Source organism: Plectropomus leopardus, chromosome 9 (assembly GCF_026936395.1).
Source record: "Plectropomus leopardus strain MGB_pleo_1.0 chromosome 9, ASM2693639v1, whole genome shotgun sequence".
Classification (NCBI taxonomy): Eukaryota; Metazoa; Chordata; class Actinopteri; order Perciformes; family Serranidae; genus Plectropomus; species Plectropomus leopardus.
The window spans coordinates 18,546,141-18,560,972 of record NC_142184.1 but is presented as its reverse complement, the minus strand read 5'-3'; the positions used below and the strand labels follow the sequence as shown (position 1 = coordinate 18,560,972).

The following is a 14,832-nucleotide window of genomic DNA, read 5'->3' as shown; positions in this document are numbered from 1 at the left end:
GTCTGTGAGAGGTATGCAAACACTTGTTGAAGAAAGGTGGCTGAGTTTATCTGCAAGTGTGTGACAGAACAAAGAGAGATACATGATTCACCAGTGCTGACAGGAGGATGAATAACCTGCACGTTGTCCCACCTCCAAACAACATACTAATTCTAGCAGGTATTCAGTGCATTCACACCAAAACCAAGTTAATGTTTGACTCTACTGTTAAGGGACACTATTGTCCCATAATGCAATGCACAAGGAAATAGAGGCAGTGCTGACATCTGGAAAAAAATGTAAACAAAATGTGCACGTCAGCTCCAAAGTTCCACCATCATCTTGCAAAACACACCAAATAAACACTGAATGTAAACATTACTAACGTCCACCAGAGTCCTGCAGGTAGTCATGGTAATCTGCAAAAAAGTATTGTAACAGGTAAAAAAAACATTAACCTACCATTTTATAATTCAGGCATGGGTAAAAATGAACTAAATGCAGTCAGGAAGCAGATGAAAAAAAAATTAATCAGGTGCCTATCTGGCCCATGGATCTATGTGGACACTCCAACAGCAGTTTCATGCAGCAAACTGAAAAAATTTGCAGAGGATGTTTGATAAAATATCATTCCTCAGCTGAGGATGCAGCTGCCTGATAGCAACAGGGCAGTTACTATGGATATGTGAGTATGATTATCACTCTACATTACATCAACAACAATTGGGAGCTGACTGCGCACATGCTTCTTTTATCTGAATAATACAGTATATTACAAAAAATGACATAACAGCACAATGGTGTATTTAATCGTAGGTTGGGTTGCAAAAATTGTGTTAATGGGTCAGCTTTTCAAACATGGTTTTGCTGCTCTTCACTCATTTATGTAACTGTAAACTGAATATCTTTGATTTTTATTTGGAAAAAACAACCAACAACCAATTCGACAAAGTTAAGTTGTGTCTTTTGAGCTTATGGTGAGTTTTGGTTTTATAATGTAACGCCGAAATCACACCAAGTAGTGGCAAAGTGCAGACTACAGCAAGCTGTCATGCAATGACTATGGAAAGCTGCGCCAGCCACTTTGAGCTCAGTGGGCTGCGGCTGTGTGGTTCTGCACTGAAGTGTGGCAACACTAAAAGTTGGGGAGAGATTAACTTTTGGCGGCCAAGAATACCAGCGGCCAATCAGTAAACATTCCTGTGACTCGTGTGACATGTTGACCGATGTAACAAAGAATTTTTCTTACTGCCTAAAACACATGAACATCTTCCTGGCAGCAGGAAAATACAATCATTTCAGCATGCAACGCTTCACCACTGCATGGTGTGTTTTTGACATTAACAATAAATAGATAAGGTTGAGATAAAATAAACACAAACAATTGTAAATTAAATAAAAATCAATGTAATTTTCAGATGCAACTCTAAATTAAATTAAACCAAACATATGCACTGACTACAAAAACATATACTATGGTTTATATACAGTATATAGTGGATACTACAGAATATACCACAGAGTAAGAACACAGAATTGAGGTGCTAGCCTATTCCTGGAAATGTTGCTTTTTCAAAGATCTCACACTCTCTGTCTCCTACAATGCCGCAAGCATGCAGACACAAACACATACACACACAGACACATGCACACACATACACATGCACACAAACATTTACCCACAATCTTGCCAAACCTCGGCAATAAACAAATCTCCAGCATGAGAAAGACAGACCTCTCTAACTATCTAAGAATGTCTGCCGTTCATTTGGTGAAATTCATGAGCTCCTCCAAACTGATGAGCTACAACAAGTCTGCTTTTACTTGACTTCATCATCCGATTAATAACATTCGGTGGCAGACTGAATGGCCTTGATAGATTCATGCTGTTCACATCAATAACAATAACAGCCTGGCACACAGATCATAGGCTGTTTCAACACACGCATTTGGCATATCTGTCACTTTAACAGCTGGCAACGCAAACACGGGACTGTCCCACAGAAAGAGGACTGTTTATACAGACACTGCGTATCTAGACCAGCACACAACAGCACAACTAATATCCTGTTGTTTTGGTTGTCTATATACTGTGTGTATGTGTGCTTACGTAAACAGCACACAGATGGTGTGCTTAAAAGGCAGCTGCACAAATCACACTATTGTGCTCTTTGTATGTGAGTGAGAGTGTGTGTTAAGTGTGATGGGTGACACTCTGTAAGGCTGGCACAATCTCAGACATGTCCACGCACACACACATACACACACACTGTCTCTGGTCCAGTTGTTTCTGGTACAAGGCCTTTATTTAAGAGCTATAAATTCTCTCTGTCCGGCACAAAAATAAAGCTTGCATAGGAAAGACTGGACCAATAGGAAAAAAAAAACACTGCTGGTCAGTGTGTGCATCTGTGAGTGTGTCTGCGCCTGTGTGTGTGTGTGTGTGTGTGTGTGTGTGTGTGTGTGTGTGTGTGTGTGTGTGTGTGTGTGTGTGTGTGTGTGTGTGGTTGGCTGGCAGGAAGGGAGTGGGTGGTGATGGGCGTTTGATACATGGCACCACTTTCTAAAGGCCCGGAGGGTGGGCTGCTGCAGCTGTGGATGAATGTGTGGGACAAAGACAGAGTGTGTGTCTGTGACTGTGTGTGTGGGTGTGAGACTGCCAGAGAGAAGGGAATATTAAAAGGCAGCCAGTGTGTCAGTCTACTCAGGTTATGAAACCATTTCAAGTGCAGCTATATTTACTACACCTCACTGTGTGCATGTGTGTGTTTCTCCTCTCACCTGCCACTTTCAGCCCACTCTGAGAGGTGTGTGTGATCGGGGAGGTGACTCCAACAGGTGGGTTTCTTCCTTTCTTCAACACATTCCCTTGACCCAGGGTCTGAGGTTTCTTCAGTTCGCCTTTCCCCCCTTCGAGCCCCTCCCCCTGTGTCCGCGTCTTTTTCCATTTATTGGCAGATTCGGACTTGAGACTCCCTGTATCGTAGACGCTGCCCTGGCTCTTGCGGCTGGGTTTGGTATCATCAGAGTCCCAGGACAGACCACTCTCCACCAGAGATCTCTTCTCTGCATCTGTACGCATCTGGAATGAGAAAGACAGACACATGCTTACACAGTGTGTTATCAAAATGTGTGTGTGTGTGTGTGTGTGTGTGTGTGTGTGTAGTATCTGACTGACAAGAACATGGAGCCAATAATTATTTCTATGTCACTGCTAAGTTTACTTTATAGGCAATGGCACTCAGTGGTAAAAGTACCTGAAAGCCATATTTGAATAAAAAGTTGGTAAAAAAAGAGTTCTTACCAAAAAATTCCTTTAACGGAAGTAGTCAATTAGAATATTACTTGAGTAAAAGTCTTAAAAGTATCTAATATTTACCATACTTAAGTATTGAAAGTAAACATACAAGTAAATCCTGGCAGAAAATAAGCAAGTGGTCAGTATTCCAAGAATTATAAAGTTTCTTTCTTTGTTACATACACCGCCTTAAAAATAGAGTATACATTACTCTTGATGAAGAATAAGGGTTTTTTTTACAACTTAAATTATTTAAAGAACAAAATCAGGTTTCCTTCCCTCCTATTCCTTCATTTGTCCATCAGTTCCTCTCCTTTCCTATTTTGTTGTAAGTAACTAAGACACTGAGGGGAAATGTAGTGGAGTAAAAGTATAAATTTGTTTAGGAAATGTAAGACAGTTAAAATTAAAGTTGACAGAAATATAAAAACTCATGTAAAGTAAATATACTCCCAAAATATCTAAGTATTGTCACAAAGTAATAATACTTAGTTAAAAAGCAACACTGAGAGCATTACAGGTAAAAGGAAAAATATATTGCTTTTTTTTGAGTGAACTGTCCCTCTCATCTAGACTTAAAGAAGAGCTACAAATGAAATCCAAACAGCTATTAGGCTTGTGTGTCAATGGATATATCTCTGTGACAAACAAACTAACTCCTTGCACTAATGAAAACCATGTGATTGACCTAAAAACTCTGTAAAAAAGCTTAAAATTTTACTTTGTGTTGAAATTGTTTTGTCAACTACATTTGGAAATCTTTGCCACTTTTTTCTGCAACAAAAATGGTGAAGAGCTGCAGACACCTCACATACACACACTCTTGAGCATACAGTATAATACGGGTAAGCAATGCATTTTCTTGTGCCACAATAATAATAATAATAATACATTTTATTTATAGAGCGCTTTTCACAACACTCAGACGCTTAACAACAAAATCAACTAAAGTCAGTAGACTCAGTAACACATACAATATTATTATCAAATTCAATCCAACTTTAAGCACTGTACTCCATATATGCAATTCTCCAAACTCCTTACTAAAAAGTCAAGTTTCTCCAGGATGATTCTGACTCACTTCCTCACATCCCTTAACACAAAACATGTTCCAAAGTTAGCTTGGGACACTGGGAAGAATGAGCCAATGGAACAACTCATTTGATAGTTTACACAAAAACATTGTGTATCCTTTAAATCTGTACTTAATGTTCATGAGTGGCCACAGTTTGAAAAATATGGACATTTGACGAGGTGTACGGACTTAGACAGATCCTCAGACTCTGCCTCATCTTTATGCCTTCTGAGCAGAAAAACATGTCTAACCCAGTCAGCTCAAAAACACTCTCTGATGTCTCATCTCTTATGTTGTCTAAATCCTATTGTATGCTCTGTTTGAACACTTCAAAAGAAACAACAGGAGAAGAGCCCAACTGCCCAACACACACACACACGCACGCACGCACGCACACACGCGCACACACACACACACACACACACACACACACACACACGTGCGCACGTGCACACACACACACACACAGAGCACACTACTAGTCTCACACACACTAAACTACAAACAGAAAATAGAAAACACAGCCTAAACATAATCCAACGAGGAAGAATGTCAAATGTTAAATAAAAGGAAATGTGAGGTTATTATTGAGTCATGTGCTGTGTCTTAATTTGGATACTTCCGTTATCACACTTGCATGTAGTACACTGTGTACAAAATGTACTTGTGTGGTGCATGAATTTTGACAGGGTAGTGTTCTGTTTCAAATAGAACACGGCTATTGTGCGCTAATTGTAAATGATGACAGCGTCTTTCTTTAAGATTATTTTCGGGGAGTTGTTGCCTTCTATTGATTAAAATAAGATTGACAGGACAGGTGGGGAAGAGAGGTGGGGATGACATGCAGCACAGAGCCACGGATTCAAACCCAGTTTGTTTCAAATTACCTATACAGTAGGGCTGGGTGATAAAATGAAGAAGATGGCGAGACCATGGGACCGACTGCGGCAACCTTTCACTGTCCACTAATGCATACAGCAACATTTTAACGTTACAAAAACATTACACATGCAAAAAGCTATTTTTAGTTTGATTATTGTGACCATGGACAACATCACACTGTGACTGAATTCACCACATAATGTTAAATACAGTAGCTGTAAAGTTTACTTATCTATGCTAACAGTATATCAGCAAATGAATGTGACTGACTAACCAGCTATTTCATATTATGATATGACATAACATGACTAAAGATAACACAGATAAATCTTTCATACACCAACACGTCTGTACAGATGTACAGATGTACAGATTTCTGTCTGAGTCACATCAGAAAGACTTTCAGCGCTGTTTCATGACCCCATCAAATACTGTCTTTTTTTATGTGTTGTTTGAGTAATGGCAGAAATTACAAACTTTGGGTGTAAAACTTACTGACATTTTTAGCCTTATCACCCAGCCCTATTGTATTGAGTGCCAACTCTGTCAGGTGAGCCAGAGGTTGCCCAGTTTCGTATTTTTTAATAAAAAATTGCAACTGGACAGAGTATTACTGCAAACATTTGACCATAATTATGCAAGCATCTAATGGCTTGTTCACTGGATCAACCGCTAGTTTCTTCTGCTGCCATGTCACAGTTTTGGTGGTCCCTCCCCTTCTGCTATTTAGCAAGGATGGCAACCACTGAGGGTAAGACACTCATTTATTTTTTTTACCATTATGAATGTTTTATCACAGCGCACTGCAGTTTGCTATTTTGAACTAAAGGGAACATTTGACTGGATATTATACTGCACAAGTTCAAAAAAGTTGTTTGCTGTTTTCTGTAGAGGCATGCAAATAAGTTTTCTTCACAAATTCAAGGTAACTCAACATTACCACTTGATTTGCAGATGGTCATTTTGTTGGTGAAATATTCCTTTAATGCACTCAAAATAGCGTAAGTATGGAAGAGCTTGAATTGAGACACACCAAGAGTCTTTTCAATGTGTATATGGAGGTGAACTGACGACAAAAGTTTTGAGAGAGAGCACAAAACCATTTCGAGAGATACTCAGTCTGCAAGTTAACCTTAATGAGATTTAGATACCTATATAAATACATGCAATGCACAATATGTTTAATTTTCTTAAAGGAAGATTACTCCTCTCCCTGTTGGAGACTGACAGTTACAAAATACATCAGGAGGTGTGTGTGTGTGTGTGTGTGTGTGTGTGTGTGTAGGTGTGTGTGTGTGCCAGTTCAGGACATTGCACTCAGTGGTTCTCATGAGGACTCATATGCTGAATTCCTTTTTTATTAAAACCAATAGACCCCATGGGCAGGTTCACATCACATGAGGAGGAGGTATGAGTACGTGCATGTGTGAGTGTGTGTGTGTGTGTGTCCTGTCTGACCAGACCTGGCTGATAAAACATTGTCATTTCCTCACACATTCCCTGATTATTGAAACAGGGAGGGAGGGATGAGATACACATCTGTCCAGATTGTCATAGCAAAACATGATAACAAAACAAACATCCATACTGATGTGACTGTTAATTTGTTTATTTGGTCCACCTCCATGTGTAAATGAGGAAATCTGTATTTTTTACCACCTACATGCACCACTTTCTATCTTTGATTCTCTCTCTACCATGTCTTCTTTGTGCCCCCGTCTATCCTCCACCCTCACTCCCTTGTTGAGTACATTATGCAATATGTGGGAGAGAGATGAGGAACGGATGTAAAGCCAGAGTGGTCTTTGAGGGGATTAAAATCAACAGGAGCAAAAAGGGAAAAGGTGGAGTGATGCGGAGGAGAAAATGGAGACAAAGAAATGGCTTCAGGACACAAAGACAAAAAGAAACCAATAAAAAACATCAACTGGGAATGCCGAGAGAACAGGGCGCCATGTGTATTAGACAATGTGGGGTGCATGATGAGGTGAATGGTTGGTTGCCATAGTAATGATGCCATGGGGGGGTACTGGTTGCTATGACTGCTGCAACTAGGCGTGGAGGGAGGTGCCCCGGTTTTTGCGGCTCGCTGGCCCGGATGCACGAGTGCAGATGGCCCTGTGTATGTGTGTATGTGTGTGTGCAGATGGCTGTTCTAGACCTGTCTTCCAATATACAGGAGAAGACAAAGACCTGCACTCTGAGCCTCAGCATCCCTGCACTTTGGTTGCTATGGTTACGCTGATTCCCTCTCGCTCCCTCTCTCTGTCTCTCCTTCTCTAAGATCCCACTACATCCGTCACATAAACCAAATTGCGGAGGTGTGACCTACATCAGACAGACACTTTGGGAAAACACACACACACACACACACACACACACACACACACACACTCACACATACACACACACACAGAAACATACACACACTGTCTAGAATCCTGGCAGCTACAGATGGACCTTAAAGAATCTAAATCAGGGCTGCAGACAGGATTTTAGAAGCACTGAGGTCAAGAGTCCCAAATCCTCCCATCCCTACGGCAAATTTTTAAAACCACATCTTACACATAAATGAGTGTGCTTCGATGTATTGTAAACATAAAAATAATCACTCTGTACAGTTGTTTCAGTCAGACTAATTATGCTTCTGAACTGGGGTAAATCTACAGGCTTTGGATCTACTGAATCAGATGCCCCAGTTAGAAAAAAACTTTTGACTCAATCAGAGCCTAAACTGATAGAGTAGGAGTCCTAGAACAGCCATGTCCAAAGGTTTTTGAATACAAGCCAGATTAGATCACTTGAAAATACATGGGGGGCAACTGCTTCTATTATTAAATGGGTTACAAATAACATACAAAACAAAACATACAAAACAAATGCAACTGTTTCATCTTTCAGTGAGATGTATTTAACTTTCCACTGCTCCTAAAAGCGAGGATCCTCACTTTCGACTTTACGCTTCTTTGCTTTGGTCATGTCCGCTACCAAGCAGGAAAAGTTTGTTGTTAGGTAACCATTCTGTTTGATTGTGTATAGTCTGTTTATAAAAGCACATTAGTTTTGCCTGCATTGTTCCTAATTGACGCATGTCTACAAACTGTAGGCTATAATACGTCTGCCATTGTGAGGTAGAGGTGAAAATCAAATATTGACAAATATTGTGTGGTGGACCACATATAGTATGTTTTGAAAGTCAAGCAAGGAGCTGTTTAAATTTGTTTTGCAAGCCACAGTTGGCCTCCGAAAAAGACTTTTGACACACCTGTCCTGGAATTTTGAAGCTCATGCACACCTTCAAAAACTTGTAGACAGGTGCACACGAGGAAATTTCCCGTAGCTGAAAAAAAGGCTATTCGTGCACACTGTCCTGTTACTTTCAATAAACTCTGTTAAATAAACAATGTTTCTGTCACCAGACGTTCATCAGGTTAAGTAAAAGAACAATCATGTGAGGCCAATCAGAGACCATCAGCTAAAATTGCTGTCAGCACACATTCTGTGTATATTTAGCCTATTAGAAGGCATCTCCCACCATCAGATATGATACCTGCAAAAACTGCAACAATATACACAAAGGATAATATAATTTTAAAAACAATCTATTCAAAAACATTCCTACAAGTGAGCAATCAAGTCAGGCTACTGATAAAATTCACAGCAAAAAAAAAATATTTCACTTTTGGCCAGCCCAAATACACAGCTCCAAATGTGAGGGATGCATCCTAACACCTCATCAAATATGAATATCTAGTGTATTGCAAGTAGCAGGACAGTGTGCAAGAATTCTCTTTTCTTCACAATAGAAGTCCTAAAAAAACGACATAGTATACATTTTAGATTTTTGTTGAACTTGGTTGCCTGATTTTTATGTATAAGTGAAGATCAATGACCAACAACTACATCTATGGTCACACATCATTTTCCCCTCAAAAAACTAAAAAAAAAAAAAAATCCTGACTATAAAAAATTCAGCTTTTAATGCAGCTATAAAACCCAAAGGGGATCCTTGTGGAACAATGAAGTTACCCAGCATGCAGTGTGTATGTGTGTGTGTTGAAGCAAACATTGATCACTGCAGATGTGATAAATATTATGGGTGTGTGTAGAATACTTAATCAGGCTTTGTCTCTGATGCCGCCTGTTGTGTGTATTCATGTGTGTCCTCTGCACGCTGACGGAGAGTGTGACACATCAGTCTGCACTTCATCAGTACCTCGCTGGATTAACGGCTTAATCAATACTACAGTAACCAACACACAATCCATCTGTGTCAGATGGCTGTGAGCAAATATGTTGTGAGTGCTTGTGTGTGTGTTACTCACCACAATGGCCGAGTTTCTGCGGGAGCCGATGGGAGTGGTTGGGAGGGAGTTGAGAGTGGGACTCGTGTTAAACTCTTCAGAGCTGAGGTTGTCTGAACCGTCGCTCAAACCGCTGCTAATGGAACTGCTTTCATCCCAACTAGAAGAAACAATGACAAAGACGATGTATCAGATTCTATTCATATAATAAAGCACGTTGCACAATGAGCGAGGGATACATGGAAAAATTGTGAAGTAATTAAAAAGATTAGAAATTACTATTTAATCATTCAAAGAAAAAACCTTCATAATGAGTCAGCTGTAATGATTTGTGATAGAGTATACGAAAATTAGCAAACAAGCAGGAAGTCTGAACACGCAGGTAAAATAAACAGAAATGCAAGTCAAATAGTTGTCTAAAGGCAATAGAAAAACAAGGACATTGTTTGTGTAATGATGGATAAATGGTTTAGATAGCTAAAAATAATAGAAAAAGAGCTGCAAATGCGAAGATAGCTCCTGCAAACCTGAGCAGGCTGTGGGGATAGGTTTAGGAACCACTAAATTTAAGTGAGTAAATGAGAAAATTAAGTAATTAAAAGACCACATTTTGTAGTTAGGAGAAAGATTTAATGTCAAGCCTAGAAATACTGCTATCATCTGTGATCAAAATTGTAATTTTATCAGCTTTACAACAGCTTATCTGTGTTGGATGTGAGATTTTTAGTGTAACGCAGTGATGAGGTTAAATCCAAACAGATGATAGGAATGGGCTCCCATCTCATAGAAGGAAGTTTTTTTTTTGACATTGTAACGGTTTTAATAAAATTTCCACTGGATAAATGAGACTTGGATTATACTGCAAAAGTCTGTAAACAGATGTTTGCACGTTTTTAAAACATGGCCCCGAATGACTTCAATTCATGAATTCCAGGTAACACAGAGTGAGTAACTGATACACAAATGGTAGTTTTGCAGGTGAAGTACTCTTTTTAAGCACAAATGCCAATAAGCATCCACCAAACTGAAAGTATCTTTGATAAAGACAGAGAATCTCTTCCAGTTTCAAGGAGGATGCTTATTCTGTTGCTCTGAAATCGACGATCAAGTATCACATATCACCACATGCTCTTACACCCAAGAATATCTGACAAAGACAAAACAATGTTTGCCAATTAACTGGATATCTACTCCAGATTATACAATTCATGAACTATCAAAGCTCCAGCAGCTCAGTTACATCAGCGGCTGCCTCACTTGGCTCCATGTCTTACCGTTTGTCTTTTGATTAAATATTCATAGACCTCATTTGAAAAGCTGCCTGCTCTATATACTTAACTTTCACACTGCATGCGCTGCAAACACTTGGCAAACTGAAATTTGGAGCACTCGACAGCATCTCAACCCACACACATGTAAAAATAGCACTGAAGAACATATACACTGATGTATGCGCCCACGAGTGTTAGGGGAGTCTGTGCCAGGACTGTGAAGTCTGTCCGCTTGGCAAACATCTGTTTCACCGTTTTCCTTTTACCCCGCAAAAGCAATTGATCTGAAAATCCTGACATAAACAGGTTGTGGGAGTTTTAAAAGTGGTTACCTCTGGATATGTACAACAAATAACATCGCTTGACATAGTGCTTAAAGCAAAAAGACACTGGTTCCATTCCAGGAACTGTTTCATAATATGTTTTATAATGTTGTACTTTCTGTGTACCCATTTCACCTCAACATTGTCTAACATTATTCATTTCTGATGTTTGACATCCAGAAACTTGTACATGTTATGGTGTTTACTAGACTGGACGTAAGTCATGGTCTCTTGTGCAGCTGGCAGGAACCTTGTTGAATATTTGCAAGCTTGCTGCTGAAATCTGAACCCCAACCAGGAGAAATGAGATTACTCCAGTTTTGTATCTATTGAAGGCTACTGATAACACTTGTGGCTTTTAAGAATTTTTAAACATACTTGTTTGATTTGGCATATTTTAAAATTTCTGTTTATATGTATTTTATCATTTTATTCTATATAATTTTCTTCCTTCGCTTTCCTTTCACCATTTTAATCAGTTTATTTCTGTGTGGATTTTTCTTATTGTTTTAATCTTACTGTTCTTTTATTTTATCTTGTGAAGAACAATGTTGACGTATAATACAAATTAAGGAGAGTAGAACAGAGTTGAACTGCCAATCAGTGTGCCAACAGTGCGGGATACACTGCAAAAAGTAGGGCGACATACACTCATGGACAGCCCGATACCGACAGCCGACTGATGGTTTGGTGTGTCAGGGCACTAAGTGTAGATGGCATGACTGCAGTCAGAGCTCTGTGCTGCGATTCTGCTGCTGTACGGAGTCAGTTTATAAATGTACCTTCCTTTGTCATATTAGGTAGCAATAACACACTGAGTATTTTATCATGCAAACATTTTTTTCTATTTGATGAATATGGGCACCAATACGAATTACACTGGTTTTATTTGTTTTTTGTTTTTTTTTAACTAAATTGTGAGGGGGATGGTGGGAAAGTACGGCAGTCATTGTAAGCCTGAAAACAGTGTATTACCGGTGACACCGACTAACGTAGTAAGCATGTGTAGAATAGAGTTCTCCATCGCTTGTTGATTAGCACAATTAGAGTAATTCAATATGGATTTTTTCTTTAACAAATCAGTTGTGGTTTGATCATTTCCTGTCCAGTGATAAAAGATATGGAAAACGATATCTACAGACAATAACATGACCAATCAAGGATATAAGTAAATGACTACACTGACTTGTAGGAATGACAAAGGGGGAGAAAGAGGCATATCTAAGAGGTATGTTTGGGTTTGTGGATGAACATCAAAATGTGCATGTATAGATTAAGTAGGTCATGTTTAATAAGTTAGGGGGTTGGGATTTTTTTTTATCTTATTAGGGTCAATAGGTTAGAGTGATATCGTACCATACTGTAGAATAAGTTAAATGGGTGGGGCTTGCCTAATGAGGTCATGTACTGTATACTGCGGCACCGGGGAGTGAAAGCGGTGTTGGCCTTCCGGTTGGGTGCCTGTGTGGGTCACACTGCACCCTGGGGGACTTGAGGGTGGGGATCAGGGGGAGTGGGGCGAAGGGAAAGCTCTCCCTGTCTAGCCTGTGGATATGTAGACACAAAAAAAAGAGCAGACGAGATTTTACGTCTGAAGTGGCTGTCATGCTGCCTTGTCTATATGCCAGAGTAGGATTAAGGGCAAATGTAAGATTGGGCCAGACACATCCGGAGAGCCGTCCTACACTTCCTGTCTCCACGTGAAACACTAAGAAATTAAAACATCTTAAAACTAGTAATATATATATATATATATATATATATATATATATATATATATATATATATATATATATACTTCCACTGAATTCTAATGTATTTTCAATTACTGCAGTACTGTTTTTTATTTTTGAAACAAGGCAGAACAATGACCAGAGATTGTGATTCCAATTTTGATCATTTCCGTTTTAATATCTTTGATAGACAAGTTTTGATAGACACTACAAGATCATACCATTTTTTTCAAGGCTCACTGGATAAACTGAACAATGAAACTTAGTAATATCTGCACTAAAAATATGTGTGATTATCTTCTCAGCTGGTTGATTATTTCAGTTTGTTTTACAGCAAAATATAAAATTTTACAACTCTGTAAAAAGGATGTAGCTCCTCAATAAAAACTGGTGTTGGATTCTTTCTATTTACTCCTTAGTACAAAATCGTGCAAAAGAACTAATAAACATTAGACTCATCCAGAGTGGATCTAACACAATACATGTGCATACGTCATTTCTCAGTGAACAAACTGGGACAAAAACCTCCTCAACAAGTCCATGGTTTACTATCCACACGTATCTGAAGCAAAAGCTTTTTTTCATATCCTGTTATTCACTTCAAAGCTATCTGGGTGTCCTCCAGATCTTTTGTGAGTGATATACTCTCTCTGATGAATAACTGATAGGAAACAGAGCAAACACAGTGTCTGCTGGATTTGGCGTCACTCAGCTGTCAGATGTAAAAACAGGAACCGGCAGAGGAGAGGGACAAGGTCAGGGGTCAAACATCATGGACAGCTTCAGCTAAATGGGTAAATATGTAAGACAGACAACTTTATCTGATTGATCAGTGAGATTCTCTTATGTTGGCTATGAAGAAAGAAAATATTTGAATCAGATATTTTAATGAAAATCCCTAATCTACCAGCCCAAGGAAACACACCCTATTAAAGCTTAGATGAGACCAAAAGACACCTCAGAGACTCTGAAAGTAAATGAAATTTAAGATGATGCACCGCCAAGAGGAACATAAGGGATTGTACAGTTTTGGGTGATTTTTTTGGCAATGTCTTGAACTGACCTCTGCTTTGATGCACAGAAATTATGTTCAATCAGACTTCAATGATCAACGCCTTTCAGTTCTTTAAAGTGCTGAACATTTTAAGCCTTTTTTCAGTAAAATCTCTGTCCAAGTCAGTCCAAAGGTTTTCGGCTGAAAAGAATTTCCTTGTTTCCAAGTTAAAACCTGATATCCTCAATCAGTGTCTGTCATTGTGCAAACGCATCATATCCACTGTTAAGACATCCAGCTCTTCTCTGCCATCCATAGTCCTGCATCAACTCCACTGGGTGAGATAAAAGGAAGCTTGAAAAGAGGGCTATGAAACACGAGGATACTCAAGAGAAGAGTATGAAGTGGCGTGTGGGGAGAGAAGAAAGAACTGAAAATGACAGAAAGAGAGAGCTATAGTGGGAAGAGAAGTGCTGTTGATGGCACATAGAAAACCTCCTCAACATATCAAGAGGTTCGTCTCTCAACTTTCCCTCAAAACTTTCATTAACTCCTCTACCTCAATCCCCTCCATCCTTCCTTCCATTGACAGCGGCTTCTGAAATCTCCTGTTATAATCTCTCCTTGCTCCGCCTCGTCTTTTTATTCTTAAGCAGCAGCTGCAGAGACTGGGGATAATATTAGCACCCAATTCATCCACATCACCCCTCTCATAGATAAGCTAATGTCTCAGGGCAAGCACCATTTTAGTAAAGCTACTTCCCTGTCACATTTGAATTCATTTTAATCAGCCAAACCCACATTATATCTTCTTTTAAAAAGCCAAATATCACCAGCCAGTCACAGTGCTTAACACATCGTTCCCAAGTAATGTTATCCACGAACAAAGTGCATATGATGGCCGTACACCACATCTGTATGCCCTATTTATGAATGCTAAATTTCATAGGCCTATTGTGATTTAAAGATATAG

General features: G+C 39.3%; 1 protein-coding gene across 9 annotated transcripts in view; it reads right to left on the bottom strand.

The window, feature by feature from the left end:
• nav1a (neuron navigator 1a) overlaps window positions 1-14,832 on the bottom strand; it is a 125,380-nt gene that overhangs the window by 20,301 nt on the left and 90,247 nt on the right. For all 9 annotated transcript variants that reach the window (XM_088082132.1, XM_088082137.1, XM_088082138.1 and 6 more), the window contains 2 exons: window positions 9,560-9,698; window positions 2,761-3,061 (listed from right to left, as the gene is read on the bottom strand). In XM_088082132.1, coding sequence (XP_087938258.1) covers window positions 2,761-3,061; window positions 9,560-9,698 — 440 coding nt within the window. The remainder of the gene's footprint in view (window positions 1-2,760; window positions 3,062-9,559; window positions 9,699-14,832) is intronic.